Source organism: Physeter macrocephalus, chromosome 8 (assembly GCF_002837175.3).
Source record: "Physeter macrocephalus isolate SW-GA chromosome 8, ASM283717v5, whole genome shotgun sequence".
Lineage (NCBI taxonomy): Eukaryota > Metazoa > Chordata > Mammalia > Artiodactyla > Physeteridae > Physeter > Physeter macrocephalus.
In genome coordinates this window covers 134,782,672-134,803,271 of record NC_041221.1, presented here as the reverse complement: position 1 = coordinate 134,803,271, position 20,600 = coordinate 134,782,672, and the positions used below count along the sequence as shown (strand labels likewise).

Below are 20,600 nucleotides of genomic sequence, written 5' to 3'. Positions count from 1 at the left end.
CTACTTCATAGCCACTATGATGGCTACAATTAAAGACATTTAATAACAAGTGTTGACAAGGATGTGGAAAAATTGGAATCCTCATACATTGCTGGTGGAATTATAAAATGGTGCAGCTACTTTGGAATACAGTTTGGCAGTTTCTGAAAGGGTTAAAAATAGAACTGCCATATGCCCCATCAGTTCCACTACTAGGTACATCCTCAAAAAAAAAGAAAACATATGTTCACACAAAAACTTGTACACAAATGTTCCTAATGGCATTATTCATAACAGCCCAAAGTAGAAACAACCTAAATGTCCATCGACTGATGAATGGATGAAGAAAATGCAGTATATCATACAATGGAATATTACCTGGTAATACAAAGGAATGAATTAGGTGCTATAACATGGATGAAACTTTGAAACAGTATGCTAAGTGAAAGAGGCCAGTCACAGAAGGCCAAATATTGTATGATTCCATTTATATGACATGTACAGAATAGGCAAATCTATATAGACAGTAAGTAGATTAGTGGTTACCAAGACCTAAGGAGGGGTAGGAATGGGGAGTGACTGCTAATGGGTGTGAAGTTTCTTTTTGGAGCAGTGAAAACGAAATTACTATATAACCTTGAGAATATACTATACTATGGTGATGACTATATAACCTTGAGAATATACTAAAAACCTTTGAACTGTACACTTTAAAAGGGTGAATTTTACAGCATATGAATCATATCTCAAAAAAAGATGTTATTTAAAAAAACAAAACCAGGGAAGATGAAGATTTACTCTTCTTGGCTTGTTTTAACCTTCCCAGTTAGGCTGGAGTATTGGCAATTTTAAGACCTCACAATATGACAAAACATAAATGAAGCTAAACAGCTAAAGAGGAGGCGCAAACCCATTTCTGCTTCAATTTCCAAGTCCACACCTCCACTGACATTTTACCTTTAGAACTACACAGGACAATATTTGCTCACCACTGCGTGGTCGGCTTTTCCTGAGCCTGTAACAGTCAAGGCAGACCCCAAATCCGCATTTGCGACAAACCCAGTGGATGTTGAAGAGAGTTGTTTCACATACATCACACATCTCCCGTACACCACGCACTGCTCGCTTCCATGCCACTTTCTCTGGTGGAAAAAGGAAAAGGAATACTGTTGGCGCTGACCATCCTGAGCAACAGCAAAAGATCCCAGACCCACTGATTTCTACTCAAGTGTTTTGTCTAGCAATTAAACTCAAAGGTTCATGAAGTCTGTATTTCTATAATTGTAAGAGAAACAAAATACATGGAATTTCTAATATTTCTGAACAAGTGTCAATGAGAATGAATGCCACATGTTGTCATTTAAGATAATATAAAATTTTCAATTTGGGGAATTTTGAAACAAGAGGATCCTTCTCTTAAAGTGTAGGGCATAATTTCATAGTACAATATTCCTTGGTCTAGAAATAGGGTACAGTATCTCATAGACATGGAAATATCATAAATGTCTGAATAATGTGGGTTCTAGGTATGAAACACAACAACCAGTAGCACTTCATCTATTCACAAACCATCAAGTATCACTTACTAACACAAATTAGTTCAAAGCAAACTGAAAATATTTAGCGTGAATCAAACCCAAACAGGGATAAAAATGCAAATTATGGCAACTGTGCTACAACAATGAAAGACAAACAGGGAAGGAATTTTTAGTTTGTTAACGGCCAAAGACTAAAAGAATGAGGACTGCTGGATACAGGTGTGGCTTCAGCTATTTAGTTTACTACAAAGAGAAGTTTTATCGGTCTTAATTCATCCATAGAAAATGCCACCTGCCACTCCTTCCACACCTCCCTTTAAGCAAAAGAAAATGAGTTTCCAACTAGAACTGACTGGAAGACAAGCAAGAGGGTGCCTTACGGTGTGGCTCGACCATCATCATGGCCTCCTTCTCAGACATCACAAGCTGGCAGAACTGGTCTCCAACGTTGGCAAGAATGTATTTTGAGGTTTCTAGGTCTATTCCTTCTGCTAGGGAGGAAGAGGGAATCCACAGGTTCATGGCATCAGGGTCACTTTGCTGGGGACTCAGAAACCCCTCCACTCGGAGTACCCCCTTTCGAGTGAAGATCAACCTGAGACAGGAAGGTACACAGTCAAATACATAGTAAATAGCAGCAACCATGCAAACCAACACACACTTAAAATCCTAGGACCTAAAAGAAATTAAATGAGACATAACAGGAATCAGACTAAGAAATTTCACTGTATTAGACCAACACAGTATGCACTAATAGAAAGGCTTGTTAACACCTAGTAGGTCCCCAGAAATGTCCACCAGTTTCTCCAACCACCTGTTCCACACCAGCACCCACACCACTGAATGTGACCAGAGAAAAATACAGAGCTATGCTCACTGTCACACTTGAAATTCATGTCTACTCATGTGAACCCTTAATATTGCCTAGCAGCCACAATACAGTTTCCTAGTGTGCTCCCTCTCCTAGATGCCTGTTTAATACCTTCTCCTTTCTTTTCAAACCTCCGGTATTACTTTCCCCACAAGGACCTTGCTAAGTATTTCACTGAAAAAATTCTGCAAGGAGCCAGAAGAGAATTCCCACAAGCTCCCACCACCACACTACCACACATTCCTGTCACTGGCCCCATGTACTCCATTTCATCTTCTGCTACTATGGATGAACTAGGTACCAGTTAAGACCAACCTCTCCACCTATGTTCTACATCCTATCCTCTTGCATAGGCATCCCTCCATGAATTCTCTCTTCTACATCATCTGTTTTCCTCTCTACTGAATCACTCTTGTCAGTATTTGAACGTGCTATCTCAAAAATCCCCTTGATCCCACACCCACCTCCTCCATTTATCAGTTTGTAAGAGCAGTTTCTTAAAAGAGTTGTCTATATTGACAGTCACCAGTTCCTTTTCCTTTTATTTTCTCTTAATCCACATCATTCAGGCTTTCTCCCACCAATCTACCAAAATTGGTTTTGTTTTTTTTTTTGCCATGCCACGCGGCATGTGGGATCTTAGTTCCCTAATCAGGGATCGAACCGGCGCCCGCTGCAGTGGAAGTGTGGAGTCTTAACCACTGGACCGCCAGGGAAGTCCCAAAACTGTTTTTGACAAGGTCATTCCCCCTTGTTAAATCCAATGGTCATTTTCAGTCCTTAACTGACCCCACCCAATCACCAACATTTGCCGGAGTTCATAATTCCTTCCCAGAAACACTTTCTTCAGTTGTCTTCCAGGATACCTCACTGGCTGTTCTTTCTCAGCCTCCTTTACTAGTTCCTCCTCATCTTTCCCATCTCTAAATGCTGGAGAGCTTCAGAACTCAGTCCTTGGACTACTCCTCTTCTCTGCCTAGACTTTGACTCCTTAAGTGATCTCAGTTAGACTCACAGCTTTAAATACCCAGTGACATCCACATTTTTATCTCCAGCTTGGACTTCTTCCCTCAACTCTAGAGTTGTATATCCAGCTGCTCTTTCTTTCTTTTCTTTCTTCTTTTTTTTGGGGGGCACACCATGCAGCTTGTGGGATCTTATTTCCCTGACCAGGGATTGAACCCAGGCCCTTGGTAATGAGAAGGCAGAGTCCTAACCATGGGAACACCAGGGAATTCCCCAGCTGCCCTTTCAACATCTCTACTTGGAAATCGAATAGGAATCTCTAATTTAACATATCTAAATTAAAACTCCTGCACTTCCTTGGTGGCACAGTGGTTAAGAATCCTCCTGCCAATGCAGGGGACATGGGTTCGATCCCTGGTCCAGGCAGACCTCACATGCTGTGGAGCAACTAAGCCCGTGAGCCACAACTACTGAGCCCACGCACCACAACTACTGAAGCTGCGTGCTGCACCTACTGAAGCCCGTGCACCTACAGCCCATGCTCCACAATAAAAGAAGCCACCACAATGAGAAGCCCGCACACCGCAACAAAGACCCAACACAACCCAAAATAAATAAATAAAAATAAAAAATAAATTAATAAATTAACTAATTAAAACTCCCCATTTTCCTCCTTAAACCCACTTTTTCCTAAGAAATCACCTTACCAGTAAATGGCAATTCCATTCTTCCAGTTTTCAGGCCAGAAGCCGTAAAATCATCTTTGACTCCTTTCTTTCATATCCCACATGCAATCCATCAGAAAAGCATGTGGCTCTACCTTCAAAATATATCCTTAATTTAACCACTTCTCATCACCTCTATTAATACCTCCCTACACTAAGCCACCATCATTTCTCACCTGGATAATTCCAATATTCTAATTTCTCCCTGCTTTTGCCTCAATATAATCTACTCTTTGGACCTATCATTAACTCTTTGACTTCACTCTTTTCCCCTCCTTGCTTACCCTCTTTTACCCACTCTAGCTCCATGAACACACTAGAAATATTCCAGCCTCAAGACAGTTGCTGTTGCTGTGCCCTCTATCTCGAATACTTGTCTCCCAGAAAAACGCATGGCTCACTCCCCTCACCTCCTTCAGGTCTTTACTCAAAACTCACTTTCTCAAGTCATCCTTTTTTTTTTTTGGCCTTGCCACGTGGCATGTGGGATCTTAGTTCCCCAGCCAGGGATTGAACCTGTGCTCCCTGCAGTGGAAGCGTGGAGTCCTAACCACTGGACTGCCAGGGAATTCCCCCATCACGCCATCCTATTTAACTGTAGCCTCCTCCAATAAAGATATAAAAATAAATAAATAAATAAAAATAAACTGTAGCCTCTCTAGCCTCCCCACACTTCAATCCTCTTTCCTTCCTTTTTCTTCCTCACAGTTATTACAGACTGACATACTATATATTTAACCTTTTTTTCCTTATTTACTCTCTGCATCCCCAACAAGCCTCCTGAGGGCAGGAATTTGATGCTTTTATGTGCTGTTTAATCCTCAATGCCCACAACAATGGCTGGCACACATTAAGCGCTCAATAAATATTTGCTGAATAAGTGAATCCATGCCACATGGATAAACCACCTGGATTTCTTTATTTAAAAAACTAAGGACACTTGAATGATTGCTTAGAAGAAATTCCTCTTCTAAGTTTATCAAGCAGAAGAAAAGTGACTAAATAGCTGTTGTTTTGTAAAAGCAAGGGATATTCCTAGGATTTTCAACAGTTATCTCTATTTCACATTATCTCCTAATCTTACTTCCCCTTCTCCCTAGCGGACTCAAGTTACTCTAGCACTGAAGAGGAGTAAGTGGTCAGGCAGATCTATGACACAAGATGGCATCCTTCTGCTCACACCACTAGTTTCAAATGGAACCCAAGTTAGGAATAACTCAACACAGGTCAGGGGGCAACAGGTGAGATTGTTCAATTTCAATTCTCTAAGGACAAAGTCACATATCATTTCACAACCCAAACAACTAAGTGGCCACTAATGGGATGGCAGAACAGACTGGTGAGATGGCACAGACTCTGAGAGCAATGTAATTTAGGAAAACAATAAAAAGATGATGAGATATGTTTACCGATTCAGAGAAAGAGTGGAAGTTAAGTGTCACTAACGAAACTGGGAAGGAGATGAAGAGAGGAGTCTGGGTACCTCCGGAAGTGAAAGAAGCGGCAAGCCACAGTGGAATCATCTTGCTCTTGTTCCTTAAACTTCCGATACCGCTCCAGGCGGCACTCACGACACTTGTGCAGATGAGGGGCTACATTGATGCACGACCCATCCTGCAGGAAGGGCTCTCCGGACTGCTTCAGCTTCTTCACTTTGCTCACATCTTTCAGCACTGATTGGCCAACTGTGGCACAGGAGGGGGAGAAATGGTTGGTCATGAAAGGTTTAAATGAGACTCAATAACATAATCCTCCTAGGGACAGTCACTTGTCCTGACCTGAGTCACTCGTCCTTGCACTGAATGGGCATGAGCCCATCAGGTCCTTCCTTGACAGAAACGGAGCACAGGGAACAAAGGCTTCAACTAAGAGCTAAAGACCATGGGGAATTTGTGGGAAGTACCCCATGACAACAAAACAACTCTGAGCATGGGTGAGGAAAACTCAAGACGGCAGAAGCCTCTTGCCACTAGCCCCTCAGGATATGACTGTTCTACTAATCAAGAACTCTTGGGGCTCCCATGGGATACCAAATCCTAACGAGAATGGCGATTTTTACCATCAGACTTTCTCTTAGACACTTGCCCTTATACAATTTTGGACCATAACCTCACTCCACAGGAGTTAACGGCTTTTGGAAGAGGTGTTAAAACCATATATATGTGACAGAGAGGAGCAAACTGAGGAGTGGTTCTCTTTGCTTCATCAACTCTACTAAACGCTGCGATGTGAGAATGAAGACTAGTACTGAGTAACTCGCCTAAGTAAATAAAAGAGGAAGGGCCAAAGGCAAGAGAAATACACAAGAAGATTTCCTGAACTGAAAATAACAGACTATCAAGACTTTTTGGGATTATCATTACACAGGACAGATACCCCTCTTACAGTACTGGTATAGATCAATCCTGCCCTGAACCAGAAGGTCTGATGAGGGGCCCCTACTGCGCCCTTTTGACTATGTAATTCTATGAGATTATAGAACTTTTCATCAAAGAGAGGGCCTCTGCTGCCCAAGAGCAGAACAAGTATTTAAAGCTAGTGCCAGAGCCAAGCCCACCTATAAGCCCAGCAGAATCACCTTTCAAGGGGGCAGTCCGAGGCCGGCCCTTGGGGGCCTGCTTCCCTTTGCCTTTTCCCAGCAACAGCTCAGCACTGCGCTCCCCGTTGGGGCCCAGCTTCCCCATCAGGTGCTCTGGAATCCCCTTCAGGCCAGTCTTGGCTTGCAGCTGCTCCTCAGAGTCGCTCAAATCTGACAGGTCGCTATTGGTACTGGAGTCCGAGTCTTGTCTGCAAGCCAAGCTTCGCTCATCCAGTGAGAACCTTTTCACAGCTTCAAAAGGAGCTTTGTTCTCCTGTGAAAAATCTGCTGGGGAGGACAGAAAGGTGCCTGAGTGCCTGCCAAAGACGTTACTAAAGGTTTTAAGGAGAGGATTGTCCTGCTGCCCAGGCCCCACAGTTGGTCTCTCCTCTGTGGGGCTAGAGGAGAGAGTAGGCATCTCAATGGGCTGGGTGAGGCTGCTGGTGGGTGAACTGGACCGGCCATTCCCCATGGCAGAGAGGCTTGGCCCCCCAGTGGTAAGAGCTGAGCCCAGAACTCCAGACACCAGTTTGGAGGAGTCAGTTGTGATGAAGAGGGTTTTCTTCTTTGCTAAAGATGCTGAATCTGTAGAGGAGTGAGACTCGGGCCAGCTGGGTGCTGCCTTGGAGGTGACAGTGGTAGCAGAGGAAGAGCTACCTGATGCCTGAGATGCAAAGCTGCTGAAAGGGCTATGTTCAACTTTCTCCACAAATGCCAAGAAAGGGTTAGGAGGCTCTTCTCGGGACAGTTTAGGGGGCTGTAAAAATAGATTTTCATGACTGTCTGGGGTGCGGGCATTTAGGAGGCTCCGTGGGAAGGCTGGCGTGAGGGTGGGCATGGACTCTGCAGGCACTTTCCGATCCACAGAGCTTCCAGCCTTAGAGCCTGATTTAGTGTCTGCTCCGAGAGCAGATCTTCCTTTACATAGGCTCTCAAGGCTTTGTTTGAATGAGTCTCGACTGGAGGAATCATCAGCCAAACTCTCTGAAACGGTAGTGAAGTAGTTACTGGTGGGTAAAGTTTGGGACATGCATTGAAAAAACAAGTTTTTGGAGAGATCAGAGTCTTTCTGAGACTCTGGTGCAGAGCTACAGCCAAAAGAAAAGCCCAAAGGTTTGTTCTCTGTGGCTAGAACCCCATTGGACTGGCTCCTTCCACTTCCAAAAGTCAAAGCTTGTGATGAACTCGGGAGAGATGCTCCAAATCCAGAAGAGGCCAGAACAGAATTTCTTGAATTCTGAAAAGAGAGAAGATAGCCTGAGTTAGTGACGCTGGCTTCTCTTGACAACCTTATGATATCTTCTTGGACCTAGGCCAACATTTCCTGTGGGTCAATCAACTTTTCTCTCCTACAATTCCAGGAAAACTGTTCTTATACCTATATTTCACTGGGGAAGAAAACTGCCACAGACAGCACAGAGGGGATCTTTAGCAAGGTAAGCTAGAGATGGCAGGATGAATGATATCCTGCTATTCCCTTCGTTGTTAGCCAACTGGTTGTCAGAGCACTTGGAGGCTGTGTAGGCTTCTAAGTATCTATTTAGAAAGGAAGACTCCGCCAGGAACTGAAGAAAAGGGCTCCCCAATGGACATCAGCTTTTATTCTGAAATACAGTGAAATATTACTAGTGACCCTGTAATATTAATCTATCTCAAAGACCTTAGGGGCTATGGTTAAAGTTTTGGTTTATTTAAGCCATTGAAAATTGCCCATCTTACAAAAGCGACTTCAGCCCTATGACAAGCCCACTGTACATTAAGGAAAAGTATTTTCTTTATTAGTCTGAAACTCACCAAGATGGACCCTTTTGGAATTTGGGCCATTTATTTATGGGTCCAAGTCAACCTAAAAGTTGAATTATCTGTTTCAATTAAAGTTAGACCTAAAGGTGCTAAATTAAAGAAGGCACACCAGTTACTGAAACCTTCTGTTATCATTAGAATCTAACACGTCTCCAAAGTGGAAAACTGTAGACACTGATACACCCACGAAATAAAAGTATTCAGCATAACAAATTGGAGAATGAAAAAACTTTCTTTTTTTTAATACCTTAAAAATGCTAACTTCTGCATTTGAATAAAGAAGGATGTATACATAAAGAAGGGTTAGAATCACTTTCATATGGTATATTACACACCCATATATGTGCGTAATACAGAGAAATATCCATAGGTAGGTACGAGCACTTATGTAATACTTGGAAATAAAAATTATTCCATGACTGCTTAATGGATATGGAGTTTCTTTTGGGGAGAAGAAAATTTCTTTAACTAGATAGTGGTGATGGTTGCATAACACTGTGAATGTATAATGCCACAGTACTGTATACTTCAAATGGTGTGAGTGGTAAATTTTATGTTATGTGTTACTTTACCATAATTTAAAAAAATTTATGCCAGATAAACGAAAGGGTATTGTTAAAAAAGGCAGGGGGGGCGTCCCTGGTGGCACAGTTTAAGAATCCGCCTGCCAATGCAAGGGACATGGGTTCGAGCCCTGGTCCGGGAAGATCCCACATGCCGCAGAGCAACTAAGCCCGTGTGCCACAACTACTGAGCCTGCGCTCTGGAGTCTGCGAGCCACAACTACTGAGCCTGCATGCCTAGAGCCCATGCACCGCAACCAAGAGTAGCCCCCGCTCGCCACAACTAAAGAAAGCCCACGAGCAGCAACGAAGACCCAACGCAGCCAAAAATAAAATAAAATAAATAAATTTATAAAAAAGGGAGGGGAGTTTCAATTTATTTAAGGTTTTCTTTAAATACGCAAGAGGAGTCTACATTAGGACTTTCTTTGGGGTGGCAAAGAGGCATGAGAACCAGGCAGACCACCTGTGGCTTGCCTCCAGCTGACATCTGCTACACAGACTGCTTCAGTGCATTTAACAGTCAAACATTCTTCTTTTCCTTCCCACTAACCAGCAACCAGACTTAAACTCCTCCAAATAAAAAGAAGAGAATAGACAGACACAGCACTGATGCTATGCTATTGTTTCACCGCCAGAATTTGGTAAGGAGCCTTGACACCTGCATGACTGCAAGAAATATGCATAAGGATCTCAGGTTTCACTACTAAAGTTACTCTTTTAAAAAAATAAATAAATTTATTTATTTATTTTTGGCTGTGTTGGGTCTTCATTTCTGTGCAAGGGCTTTCTCCAGTTGCGGTGAGCGGGGGCCACTCTTCATTGCGGTGCGTGGGCCTCTCACTATCTCGGCCTCTTGTTGCGGAGCACAGGCTCCAGACACGCAGGCTCAGTAGTTGTGGTTCACGGGCCCAGTTGCTCCGCGGCATGTGGGATCTTCCCGGACCGGGGCTCGAACCCGTGTCCCCTGCATCGGCAGGCGGACTCTCAACCACTGCGCCACCAGGGAAGCCCTAAAGTTACTCTTTAAAAATAAATACACACGGGCTTCCCTGGTGCTCCATTGGGGCTTCCCTGGTGGCGCAGTGGTTGAGAGTCCGCCTGCCGATGCAGGGGACACGAACCCGTGTCCCGGTCCGGGAAGATCCCACATGCCGTGGAGCGGCTGGGCCTGTGAGCCATGGCCGCTGAGCCTGCGCGTCCGGAGCCTGTGCTCTGCAATGGGAGAGGCCACAACAGTGGGAGGCCCGCGTACCGCAAAAAATAATAATAATAATAAATAAATAAATACACACATGAATGAAAAATAATTTGGATGGTCTTTCATTTTCTTCAAATGATTAAATTTCAAATCCTCTTCTTATAAGAAAGTGATGACAAACTGATTTCAACACACTTTTTAGGGCAAGAAGTTTCCTGGGGGGCTGTGTCCCTATTTCATGATGGAAACATCCATTTCTGTACTTTGAAATCATATTCCAAGAGAATACCTAAGCTAACACATTAGCAAAGTTACAGATACAGTCACAGAAATTTCTCAGACCTGTCTGGAAAATGCCCTTTGATCCACATTTCATTTATTCAGCTTTGCTACTCCAAGAACAACAGCATTCAGTGGACCTCTTCTTGCAGAGTGTAGTATTTGGTCTATTTTGTAATCCCCATTTACATCTACTCTGCCTTTGACATGGATTTGATTTTAATCAATTTGGGCAATATGATGACTTACACATACTGGAAATCCACATAAGATCCCCACCTAGCGCTCTCGGGAATGCTGGTAAACTAACAGAGAACAAACCATGAAGAGTGTGAAATTTGCATTTACAGGCCTTCTCTTCTGCCTGGGCACTTCACCTCCCTCCCCAACCCTGCACACTAGAGATTAACAAACTGCATTTGCTAGGGAGGGGAAGAAGTCAGATGAAATGTATATGCCATGTTTTATATGGCACTGTTATACACTGTTATAAAATGATTCCATTTTAGGATGTGAGCTCCGTCAAACAGGATTTCAATTCTTTGTTTATAATATACAGTACTTAGCACACAGTAGTTTCCTATACATAAATTTAAAAAAATCATTTAGTATTTTATTTGTATTTCATATTCCAGCTTGAGTTAACAGCCAGTTTGAAAAAAATATGACTAGCATCATAAATCATACTTTGGTGACCAAAATAAGAACCAAAAGACTATAAGAACTGATTTTGACACTGTTTCAAATTTGACTGAGGAGCCAACTTGATGTTAACTTGTATTTAACAAAAGTTCCTTTTCAGCAACAATACATGCATGTAAGATAAAGAACATAGTAAACTGGATACTACTGTGATTAATTCCATCAAAATTTCCAGGTAAGGCTTACAAGATTAATTTAGGGGAAAAAAAACCCCAACCTTCTATGGTCATATCAAATCATAGAAAGCAGCCCAGCCTCAAAGGAAAATATATGAAATGATGAAATAATTCCATCAAAATTTCCAGGTAAGACTTAAAAGATTAACTTAGAGGAAAGAAAAAACCAACCTTCCATGGTCATATCAAATCAAAGAAAGCAGCCCAGCCTCAAAGGAAAATATATAAAATGATGAACTGAAAACAGGGGTTGGTAATGGTAGCTTTCACATAGCCTTAATTACAGTGTTCACTGCTGCCAACACTATAATTCATTAACCTTGCCTCTCATAGGCCTGGTTGAGGCTCAACCACTACATGAACTAAACAGATAACTGAATTAAAAAGATTCCCCATTAGATCTATTTTAACAACTCATTAAATTGGGTTGTATAATCAGTTTTTGATTAGCCCAATTGTTCAGGTGACTTTTAAGAGCTGATAAAGTTTTAAAGATATATGCATTTGCCCAACGAGCAGCAAAGACTATCCACAGAATACAATTTAAGCACATCTCAGAAATACTCCTTCCCTGTGGCATTTGAGATGCTTTTTTTAATGTGTTAAGAACAAAGTAGGGTGAAAGAGTGAACCCAAATCTTGCAAATCTGCCCCTGAAACAACTCACCTCTCCTGGGGCCTGCGACCAGCTGCCTTTCTGTTTTTCCGGCCCAGTCCCTGCTGCAAGGCCAGTGTCTGAGATCCTCACCGTGGTTGGGGTGGAGCTGGCGGTAGTGACCACAGCTGCTGAAGCCACCATACCCTGGCCAACTTGTTCCAGTGTTTTTCCTGCCTCTTTATTTTCGGCTCCACCCACCTCTGGGGCCAAAGGTGTCTGACCTGTGGCTGTAGAATATGGAGTGAAAGGTACAGGTGTGTCCCCACCTATGGGCTCATCCTGCACCACCAGAGTCCTGCCGTTTTCTTTGGTGTAAGTGGCAAAGCGAATGTTGCGGTTAATCTGGGGGACAAATGTAGTCGGTGGCTGCTTGGCTCTCTGATCCAGCCCTGGCTCTCCACTGGCATTCCCTCCTTTCCAGGGCCCTCGGCTTGCCTCACCTCCATCGCTCCCATTACTGTCTACTTCACCCCTGTCTCCTTTTAATTTCTTTGATGCAGGGTCACACCCAGAGTCCGAAGCACTTTTCCTCCTCCGGCCATCTTTCCCCTCTATGCTCTCTCTCTTCTTCTTTCCTTTGGAAGATTTTACTGCTTTTAACGTACCCCCCTACAAAACAAAATTCAAAAAAGATTTATTACAAGGGACCTTCCATCCTGTGAAAACCATAAACCATTAGCTCTTTCCCATCTCTAGAAGCAGACAATCAAAGCAGGTACAGATTGCCAAATTCCAATGCCAGCTCTAAGACATCCCCTTTTGTTAAAAAGCTCCAGTCTTCCTGTGATTCAATTTATGCACACATATTCAAGATAATGGTTACTAAGAAGTTAACTCACTTGGCAAACCTTCCCTTAAATAAAATGCACTACTTCCTCAACTGGACTTTTTTTAGGATTTTAAAAATTTGTAGAATTTCTTTTACAAAATAGACTGCTAGAGCTAGGCTGCTAGAGCTAGAGCTCTTTTACAAAATAGACTGCTAGAGCTAGCTATAAAATAAATGCTTTATTTTATATTTATCTCCTTGTTTGACAGAAACTGGCATTTCAAGTATTGAAAAATAAAATCTCTTCTATCCAGAAGTCACTAAAAACTGGTGACAACTTAACAACAGGAAAACCAACATTTATGAGTCTGTGACCAGAGCAAAAGTGAGCCCAACAGAAACAAGTCTGAATTGCTCTTATGGACACTATAAAGACACAAACAATCTCCAGAGCTTATTTCAAAGCATTAGACAGGGGAAAGCTAAAAAGGCGGGCTACCATAACCAAACAACCAAATCTCTTAGCTCTTCCAGTAATTTTAGCCAATCACATGAAATCTTATTTGTGCCTTATTTGAGAGGTCAGACAACCTTAAAAGACACAGAATTAAAAGGGGGCAATTCCTATCTCTGAATAAAAACTCTTTCCCTGAGAAGGACAAGAGGACAGGGGCTTGGGACACAGCTAACATTCTCTCAATCAACTTATATCTGGAACAGTCTTAGATTGGTATCCCATCATGAAGCAGGTTTTCATTTTAGCTTCATTTAGCTAACTTTCAGATAGTTTTATTCAGATAACATGTTGGAGTGGCAATAAGCTAGAGACATAGTTATTTGGCCATTATTATTTACTAACTTGATTACTCTAGTCTTACTGCCCTTGAATACTTATAGATTCTTTGTGCAGATCTATCTTTGTTGTACTCATTATTATAGCTGTTATAACTGAAATTTTTTCAAATTTTACATTTCTTCTTGCCAGTGCTAGTTGTTTTTTTTTTCTTTTTTCTTTTGCTGCCTTCATTTCTGTCTTTTCTCCCTTAATTTCCTTCTACAAACCTTAAACAAAGCTCAAGATTCATTTGTTTCTCCCATGCTTTTGGTAATATTAATCTAAGTTTCTAAATCTTTCGTTCAAGAACTGTTTCTGTTTGTTAAGAATTGCTTTCATTTGATCATTTTAAAATCTTTTTACCCTTTCTTCAACCTCTATCATCACCCAGTTTTCAGTGCTGTGAAGTATGGAAGTACAATCAGTGAAATCTCTCCTTTCTTTCTTGCTCACTCTTTCAAGGAGATGAGGTAACCATGGATCTCTAAGAAGGGTTACTGTAAAACTTGGCAGAACTGTCAATAATTGTACTTTGCTAGCTAAGAAGATAGTCATATCGTGGCAAAGCTGAAAAGGGAAGAATCAACATCTGTTGCTGAAAACCACAGATCTCACCTTTAACTCATTCGGCCAACTTACAGAGCCTGGCTAAGAGCAATCTCCCTGATCAACAATCTACATGTATGCCCTACTTACGGTGAGCTACTCACATGTGAGTAGAAAGACTAGGACACTGAGACCAGTACTCTCTAGCTATATCTGGGCAGCTAAACAGTACCTGACATATAATAGGTGCTTAAAGAATGAATGAAATAAGGAAGGAAATAAAAGAAGGACCCAATATAGCATCAAAATAACAAGTGTTTTTCAGCCACCTAAACACAGTCAAGAGACTTATCCTATTTGTAATAATATAATATGTAGTAAAGAACTATTAAATTTAACCCTGATTCTTCTTTTCCTACCCTAATCTTGTTTTATCAAGCCAAAAATGACTGGATAAAGAAGATGAGGAAGAACTGTATACTCAGCAGGAGTAGCCAAGAGAGCAATACTACGCAGGTGCTAAAAGACTATGAGGAATATATGGACAGATGGCTGTCCAAGTCAATGTCCTACTGAAGGAAATTCATACAGGATTCCTTGATTGGTTCAGGCACTGATACATAATGTATCTTTTTATGGGTTATGATAATTCTGAATGAACCAAGAGTTGGCCTGATTCACAGTAATTATGGAGTAATCCACTGTGTGCTGAGCACTGAACTACACACCAGTTTGATTTGACTCTTCTTGGGATATGGAATTTCAGATTTCCTTGGAGCTCACTACCACCTAATGGAAAGAAAAAGAGGATGTAGCTTCTCCTCCATTTCTTAATACTGGGTAGGTCATGAATATTTCTACTGCTTATTACCGCTTTGTCTACTGTATCTATCAAATATACCTGTCCTGAAAAAATGTAAGAAAAAAATAGGCCATGGATTTTTAAACAGCTAGGCAACATAGCCATGATGAAAAAGGTTTGCTCAGACTAGGTCTCTTTCTTGAGATAATCCTCCCTTAACTGGACAAGACCGTGGAGAGAGCAAGAAATGTACAGTGGTCAGAGATGAAACCCAAAGGGCATCCATGGATAACACACACATAAGGACGTCTATGTAACAAGATAACGCAAGCTCATGAGTCTGCTCAGAGACTCAGTTCATTACTGTACCTCGCTCTGAGGCGTTGAATTATCCACCAGCATCACATGGATCAGTCTGGGATCTACGGACTTGATCTCACCACTCTGTAGTAGGAGCGGGATAGAAGAAAATATGAAAAAAGGAAGAAAAAGATTTAATGCCTTGTCCACCAAAGACATAATTATGTATTTTTCTAATCTATGTAATTATCTCTATTTGTTTCTACTCCCCTGCTAGAATGAAAGCTCCATGAACAGGGATCTCTACTATTTCATTCACTGCCAGAATAACAACATCTGAAACAAGGTCTAGAATATGGTAATCACTCAAATATTTGTTAAACGAATGAATGAAAAAATTGCATTCAATGCCCAAGTGTCCCTTTTAGGGATATTAATTTCAAATTCTGCATCTCTAAAACCTTCCTGTTCTGAAATTAAAAAAAACAAAAACCCTTCAGAACCAGTAATCATTATAAGCACCACTCTACTATTAAAAAACAAAAGGTTTTGGGAGGGGCCAATTTGACAGACATCGTCAGATTTAATGTGCATATTCTTTGACCTAGCAATTACACACTTAGGAATTTATTCCAATAAATAATGTGAAACAGTGTACAATGATATATGCCCACGGATATTCACTGCATCATTATTCATATTAGTGAAAATAATACAAATGATTTAAATGTCCATCAATTTTAAATTAAATTAGTTATGATACATCCATTCAGTGAATAGTATGCATCTATTTTAAAAGGACGAAGTATTGATAGATTTCTATATTTACACACAAAGATGTTGACAATTTAAAATTAAGTAAAAAAGGTAAATCAAAGAACTATATGTATATGATCCCATTTGTTAATAGAGTATGATTTATATAGTTATTTCCTAAATAGACAATATATAAATGTCATACACACACACAGAGAAGATATTTGGAAGCATACGGAATATACACCAAACTGTTAATGGTGATTACCATTGTGGGGAGTAACATTTGCCTAGGGGAAGGGATGGCTTTCAATATCTATTTTATATATGTGTGTATCATTTGAAATTTGTAAATGAGGATTGAATAATTTAATAAATAAAATTCAATAAAGAAATAACTAAAATCATTTATGTTTACATTACATGTGACTGCCGAGGGCAAGTCTGAAACCAATCCAAAGATATCATAAATACATACGTGTTTGCCTCAAAATACTCTGCTATTGTTTTTGTTTTTGGCTGCACTGTACAGTATGTGGGATCTCAGTTCCCCAACCAGGGATCAAACCTGCACCCCCTGCAGTGGAAGCAGTCTTAACCACTGCACCATCAGGGAAGTCCCCAAATATTCTTGTTGTTTTGATAGACAATTCTCCAGGTAGCTCTAGATGCTATGTTTTTTTCTATTTATTGCTTCAGAAACAATTCATTTTTTCAGCATCTAAGGGGGAGTGGCATAAGTATTATAGAAGCAAATGCTAATTGATTATATTTTTAAATACTAAACTTTCTGAATATGATAAAATAATGATAATACCACTTCATATTTGTATACCCTTTCATAGATTTCAAAGCACTTTCAAATACATCATCTTAGTTCCCAAAACATATGCTGTGAGGTCAGGGGGTGGTTACCTAATTAACTCTAATTTACAAATGAGAACACTTAGGTTAAGATCTTAAGTTGAACAGCCTTTCTCAAGGTGATAGAATCAATAAGTGATAAAACCGGGGGACTTCTCCGGTGGCGCAGTGGTTAAGAATCCTCCTGCCAATGTCTGGATTGGCATGCGCTCGATCCCTGGTCCAGGAAGATCCCATGTGCCACGGAGCCAGTAAGCCCGTGTGCCACAACTACTGAGTCTGCGCGCTAGAGCCTGCGAGCCACAACTGCTGAGCCTGAGTGCCACAACTACTGAAGCCTGCACGCCTAGAGCCCATGCCCCGCAACGAGAGAAGCCACAGCAATGGGAAGCTCACATACTGCAACGAAGAGTAGCCCCCGCTCACTGCAACTAGAGAAAGCCCGTGTGCAGCAACAAAGACCCAACGCAGCCAAAAATAAATTAAAAAAAAAAAACAGTGACAAAGCCAGAGATGGAACCCAAGTCTTCTTACATGTAATGAAGTGCTCCCTTTTCCTACACCACCCTGGGTAAGGGGGTGGATGAACCTCAGACAAAATAACACACAGCCTCACCTCAGTTACAGACACCTCCATAAGACGGGTGATGGAGTCTTGATGGCTTACAACACCACAGAGCCAACTTTCTTCTCCCTCTGGCTGGTATACTTTGACCCTGTGACCTTGAACACTGTAGGGACCTAAAGGAGAGATCAGTCAGTATTAAATATTTTTGGCTAAGCTGTATTTCATGATTGTTTCTAAAATCAGAAAGAAAATTATATAGTGTAAATACTTGGCACTTTTAATCCTCTTGTATGGAGTTGAATAAATGAGCAATTTCAGATTTACCATACACAGCAATTTAAAAACAAAACATAGTTTTTCCCAGAGACTTTTGTAAATTCTGTTTATCTGGAGATTTCTTAGAATGTCCCAGGCCTCTGATTCTACCTTATCTCAATCTTCCAATTCTAGAAAGTAATACAGGGAAGAGAAAGGAAACTTACAAATCAAAAACTATAGGTAATGTGAAAATCTACTCAGATCTATCTGACATATACATTAAAAAAGTGGGAGGCGAGTAAGTTGAATGTACTATTTTGTTATGTTACCATAGGAATGATATATAACCATTTACACTGTGCTGTCTGACTTTCATTACAGTAGGTGGAGAGTTCAATTTATGAGGTCTCCAGCCTCTGCACTAATAATAGTCTGAACAAATATAGCACCTGTCTTCCTAGGAACACAGAGTTTCAAAGATATTACTTTATCAGCAGGTAATGTTACCCTGCAATTTCAGCTGGCCCTCCAAGGACAGTTTCTCTCTCCTACATATCTTATACATTTGAGACTATATAGCTAAATCACTGCTTATTTTAAATTATCTTTCAGAGCTATAATTAAGCTTAATTTTTCTATACATACTCATAAACATCTCTACCTCTCATTCTGTCCACTTGATTTTTTTCCCTCTGCTATTTTTCCTCACATTCTTTCCTCTTCCATACCTTTCCTTGATTATTAAACATCATTTTACCCTGATACTTTCCTTTCCCAAAGGGGCAAGTTTTCTTACCTTTACCTATTTAGATTTAGTTTGACAAAAGAGAACCAAGGATCCTATTTCACTGAAAAGCATGATTATCACGAGGGTCAGAAAGGACATAGAGTAGATGTACAACATGAAGGGAAGGATAAATGAGGCAACAGTCTACCTTTTGTGTAGAATCTTGGGCAAAATCTGTATGTGAACTGAAAAAGCTAATAAAAGCTAGTAATTCTTTTTTGTTTTCATTCTTAAAAATTTACATGCTGTTAATGTGAATGAGTCTGTGGACACCTTCCTTTATGAACATACCTTACATTCTAAGTTGTTATTTGTGGTTGTTAACAGTCTTTAGAGCATACCTTATAGACAGTATGCTCAACAAGGGCAGAGGCTTTCTAGTTCATGGTTATATCCTCAGTACCTTAACACTGTGTCTAGTACAAGGTTAGTACTTAATAAATGTTTAAGAAATGAAAAAAAGAAAGACAAAATTGCATATTACAAAATATAATACAAAAAGGAAACAGTGGTCTGAGTGAGAGCCTATTTTTCCAATCTATTCTAGAGATCCAGCTAACTGGAGTTACTCTTGACATGACCCACAAAAAGAAGACAAGCACAAATGTTGAGTTGGATGGTGTCCCCCCCATTCTATCACTTTCAACACTGACCATACACCTGATTCAGAATTCAGGGACAGAGGACCACCTGTTCTTACCTCGGCTAAATATCTCTTGCAGCTTTTGGTCACTGATCAAAGCATTAACTGTTTCTCTCAGAGCAGCATGTTCCAAAAGAATCTGGTTTTGGCTATCTGTTCCCATCTGATAAAGATAAAAGAAGAAAAAACGGAATATTGAAGTAAGTACCAATAATATCTAACCAGAAGAGAAAAATTATACCCCTGAGGAGCTCTACATCAGCACTTGCCAGAGAATGTTCCATAGAAACCTAGTCTCACTAGATGCTCCACAAAAGTTAAGGATGCTAGGGGAATTCCCTGGTGGTCCAGTGGTTAGGACTCCAAGCTCTCACTGCCAAGGGCCCAGGTTTGATCCCCAGTTAGGGAACAAAAATCCCACAAGCCAAGTGGCGTGCCCCCCCCGCCACCAAAAAAAGTTAAGGATGCTAGGATCATTTAGGTTTAGGAAATATTATATCCCCATTGAACAAGGTGGCAGGGGTTAGGGACACCAACTGCTTTCCCACCCCATGCAGTCAAAAATCTGCATATAACTTTTTTTAAAAAAATATTTTCCCGACGTTTATTGGTTCTACCAGTTTGTGGTTTGCCTTTGTGTTTTCTTTTCTTTTTAAATTTATTTATTTATTTATCTATTTTTGGCTGCATTGGGTCTTTTGTTGCTGCACGCGGGCTTTCTCTAGTGGTGGTGAGCGGGGGCTACTCTTTGATGGTGTGCGTGGGCTTCTCATTGCAGTGGCTTCTCTTGTTGCAGAGCACCGGCTCAAGGCGTGCGGGCTTCAGTAGTTGTGGCTCGCAGGCTCTAGAGTGCAGGCTCAGTACTTGTGGCGCACGGGCTTAGATGCTCTGCGGCATGTGGGATCTTCCTGGATCAGGGATCGAACCCGTGTCCCCTGCACTGGCAGGTGGATTCTTAACCACTGCGTCACCAGGTAAGTCCTGTATTTATTGATACCCTAAGTTTATGATGTCTGTTTACAAGATGAATCATCTGTCAGTACACTACATCAAGACTGCCTTATATAATACAAAACACTAGATGTTATAAGTATTAGTAACATAAGATATCAAAAATGAGGGGCTTCCCTGGTGGTGAGCCATGGCCGCTGGGCCTGCGTGTCCGGAGCCTGTGCTCTGCAACGGGAGAGGCCGCAGCGGAGGGAGGCCCGCATACCACAAAAAAAAAAAAAAAAAAAAAAAAAAAAAGAAAAGATAGGGCTTCCCTGGTGGCGCAGTGGTTGCACGTCCGCCTGCCGATACCCGGGAACCGGGTTCGCGCCCCGGTCCGGGAGGATCCCAGATGCCGCGGAGCGGCTGGGCCCGTGAGCCATGGCCGCTGGGCCTGCGCGTCAGGAGCCTGTGCTCCGCAACGGGAGAGGCCACAACAGAGG

At 41.3% G+C, this 20,600-nt stretch overlaps 1 protein-coding gene across 1 annotated transcript in view; it reads right to left on the bottom strand.

Moving 5' to 3' along the window:
* Positions 1-20,600, bottom strand: part of KDM3B (lysine demethylase 3B) — a 67,410-nt gene that overhangs the window by 27,196 nt on the left and 19,614 nt on the right. The window contains exons 4-11 of the mRNA XM_028493443.2: positions 19,225-19,330; positions 17,528-17,652; positions 15,361-15,435; positions 12,049-12,648; positions 6,658-7,894; positions 5,563-5,764; positions 1,898-2,112; positions 969-1,121 (exon numbers count right to left, since the gene is read on the bottom strand). Coding sequence (XP_028349244.1) covers positions 969-1,121; positions 1,898-2,112; positions 5,563-5,764; positions 6,658-7,894; positions 12,049-12,648; positions 15,361-15,435; positions 17,528-17,652; positions 19,225-19,330 — 2,713 coding nt within the window. The remainder of the gene's footprint in view (positions 1-968; positions 1,122-1,897; positions 2,113-5,562; positions 5,765-6,657; positions 7,895-12,048; positions 12,649-15,360; positions 15,436-17,527; positions 17,653-19,224; positions 19,331-20,600) is intronic.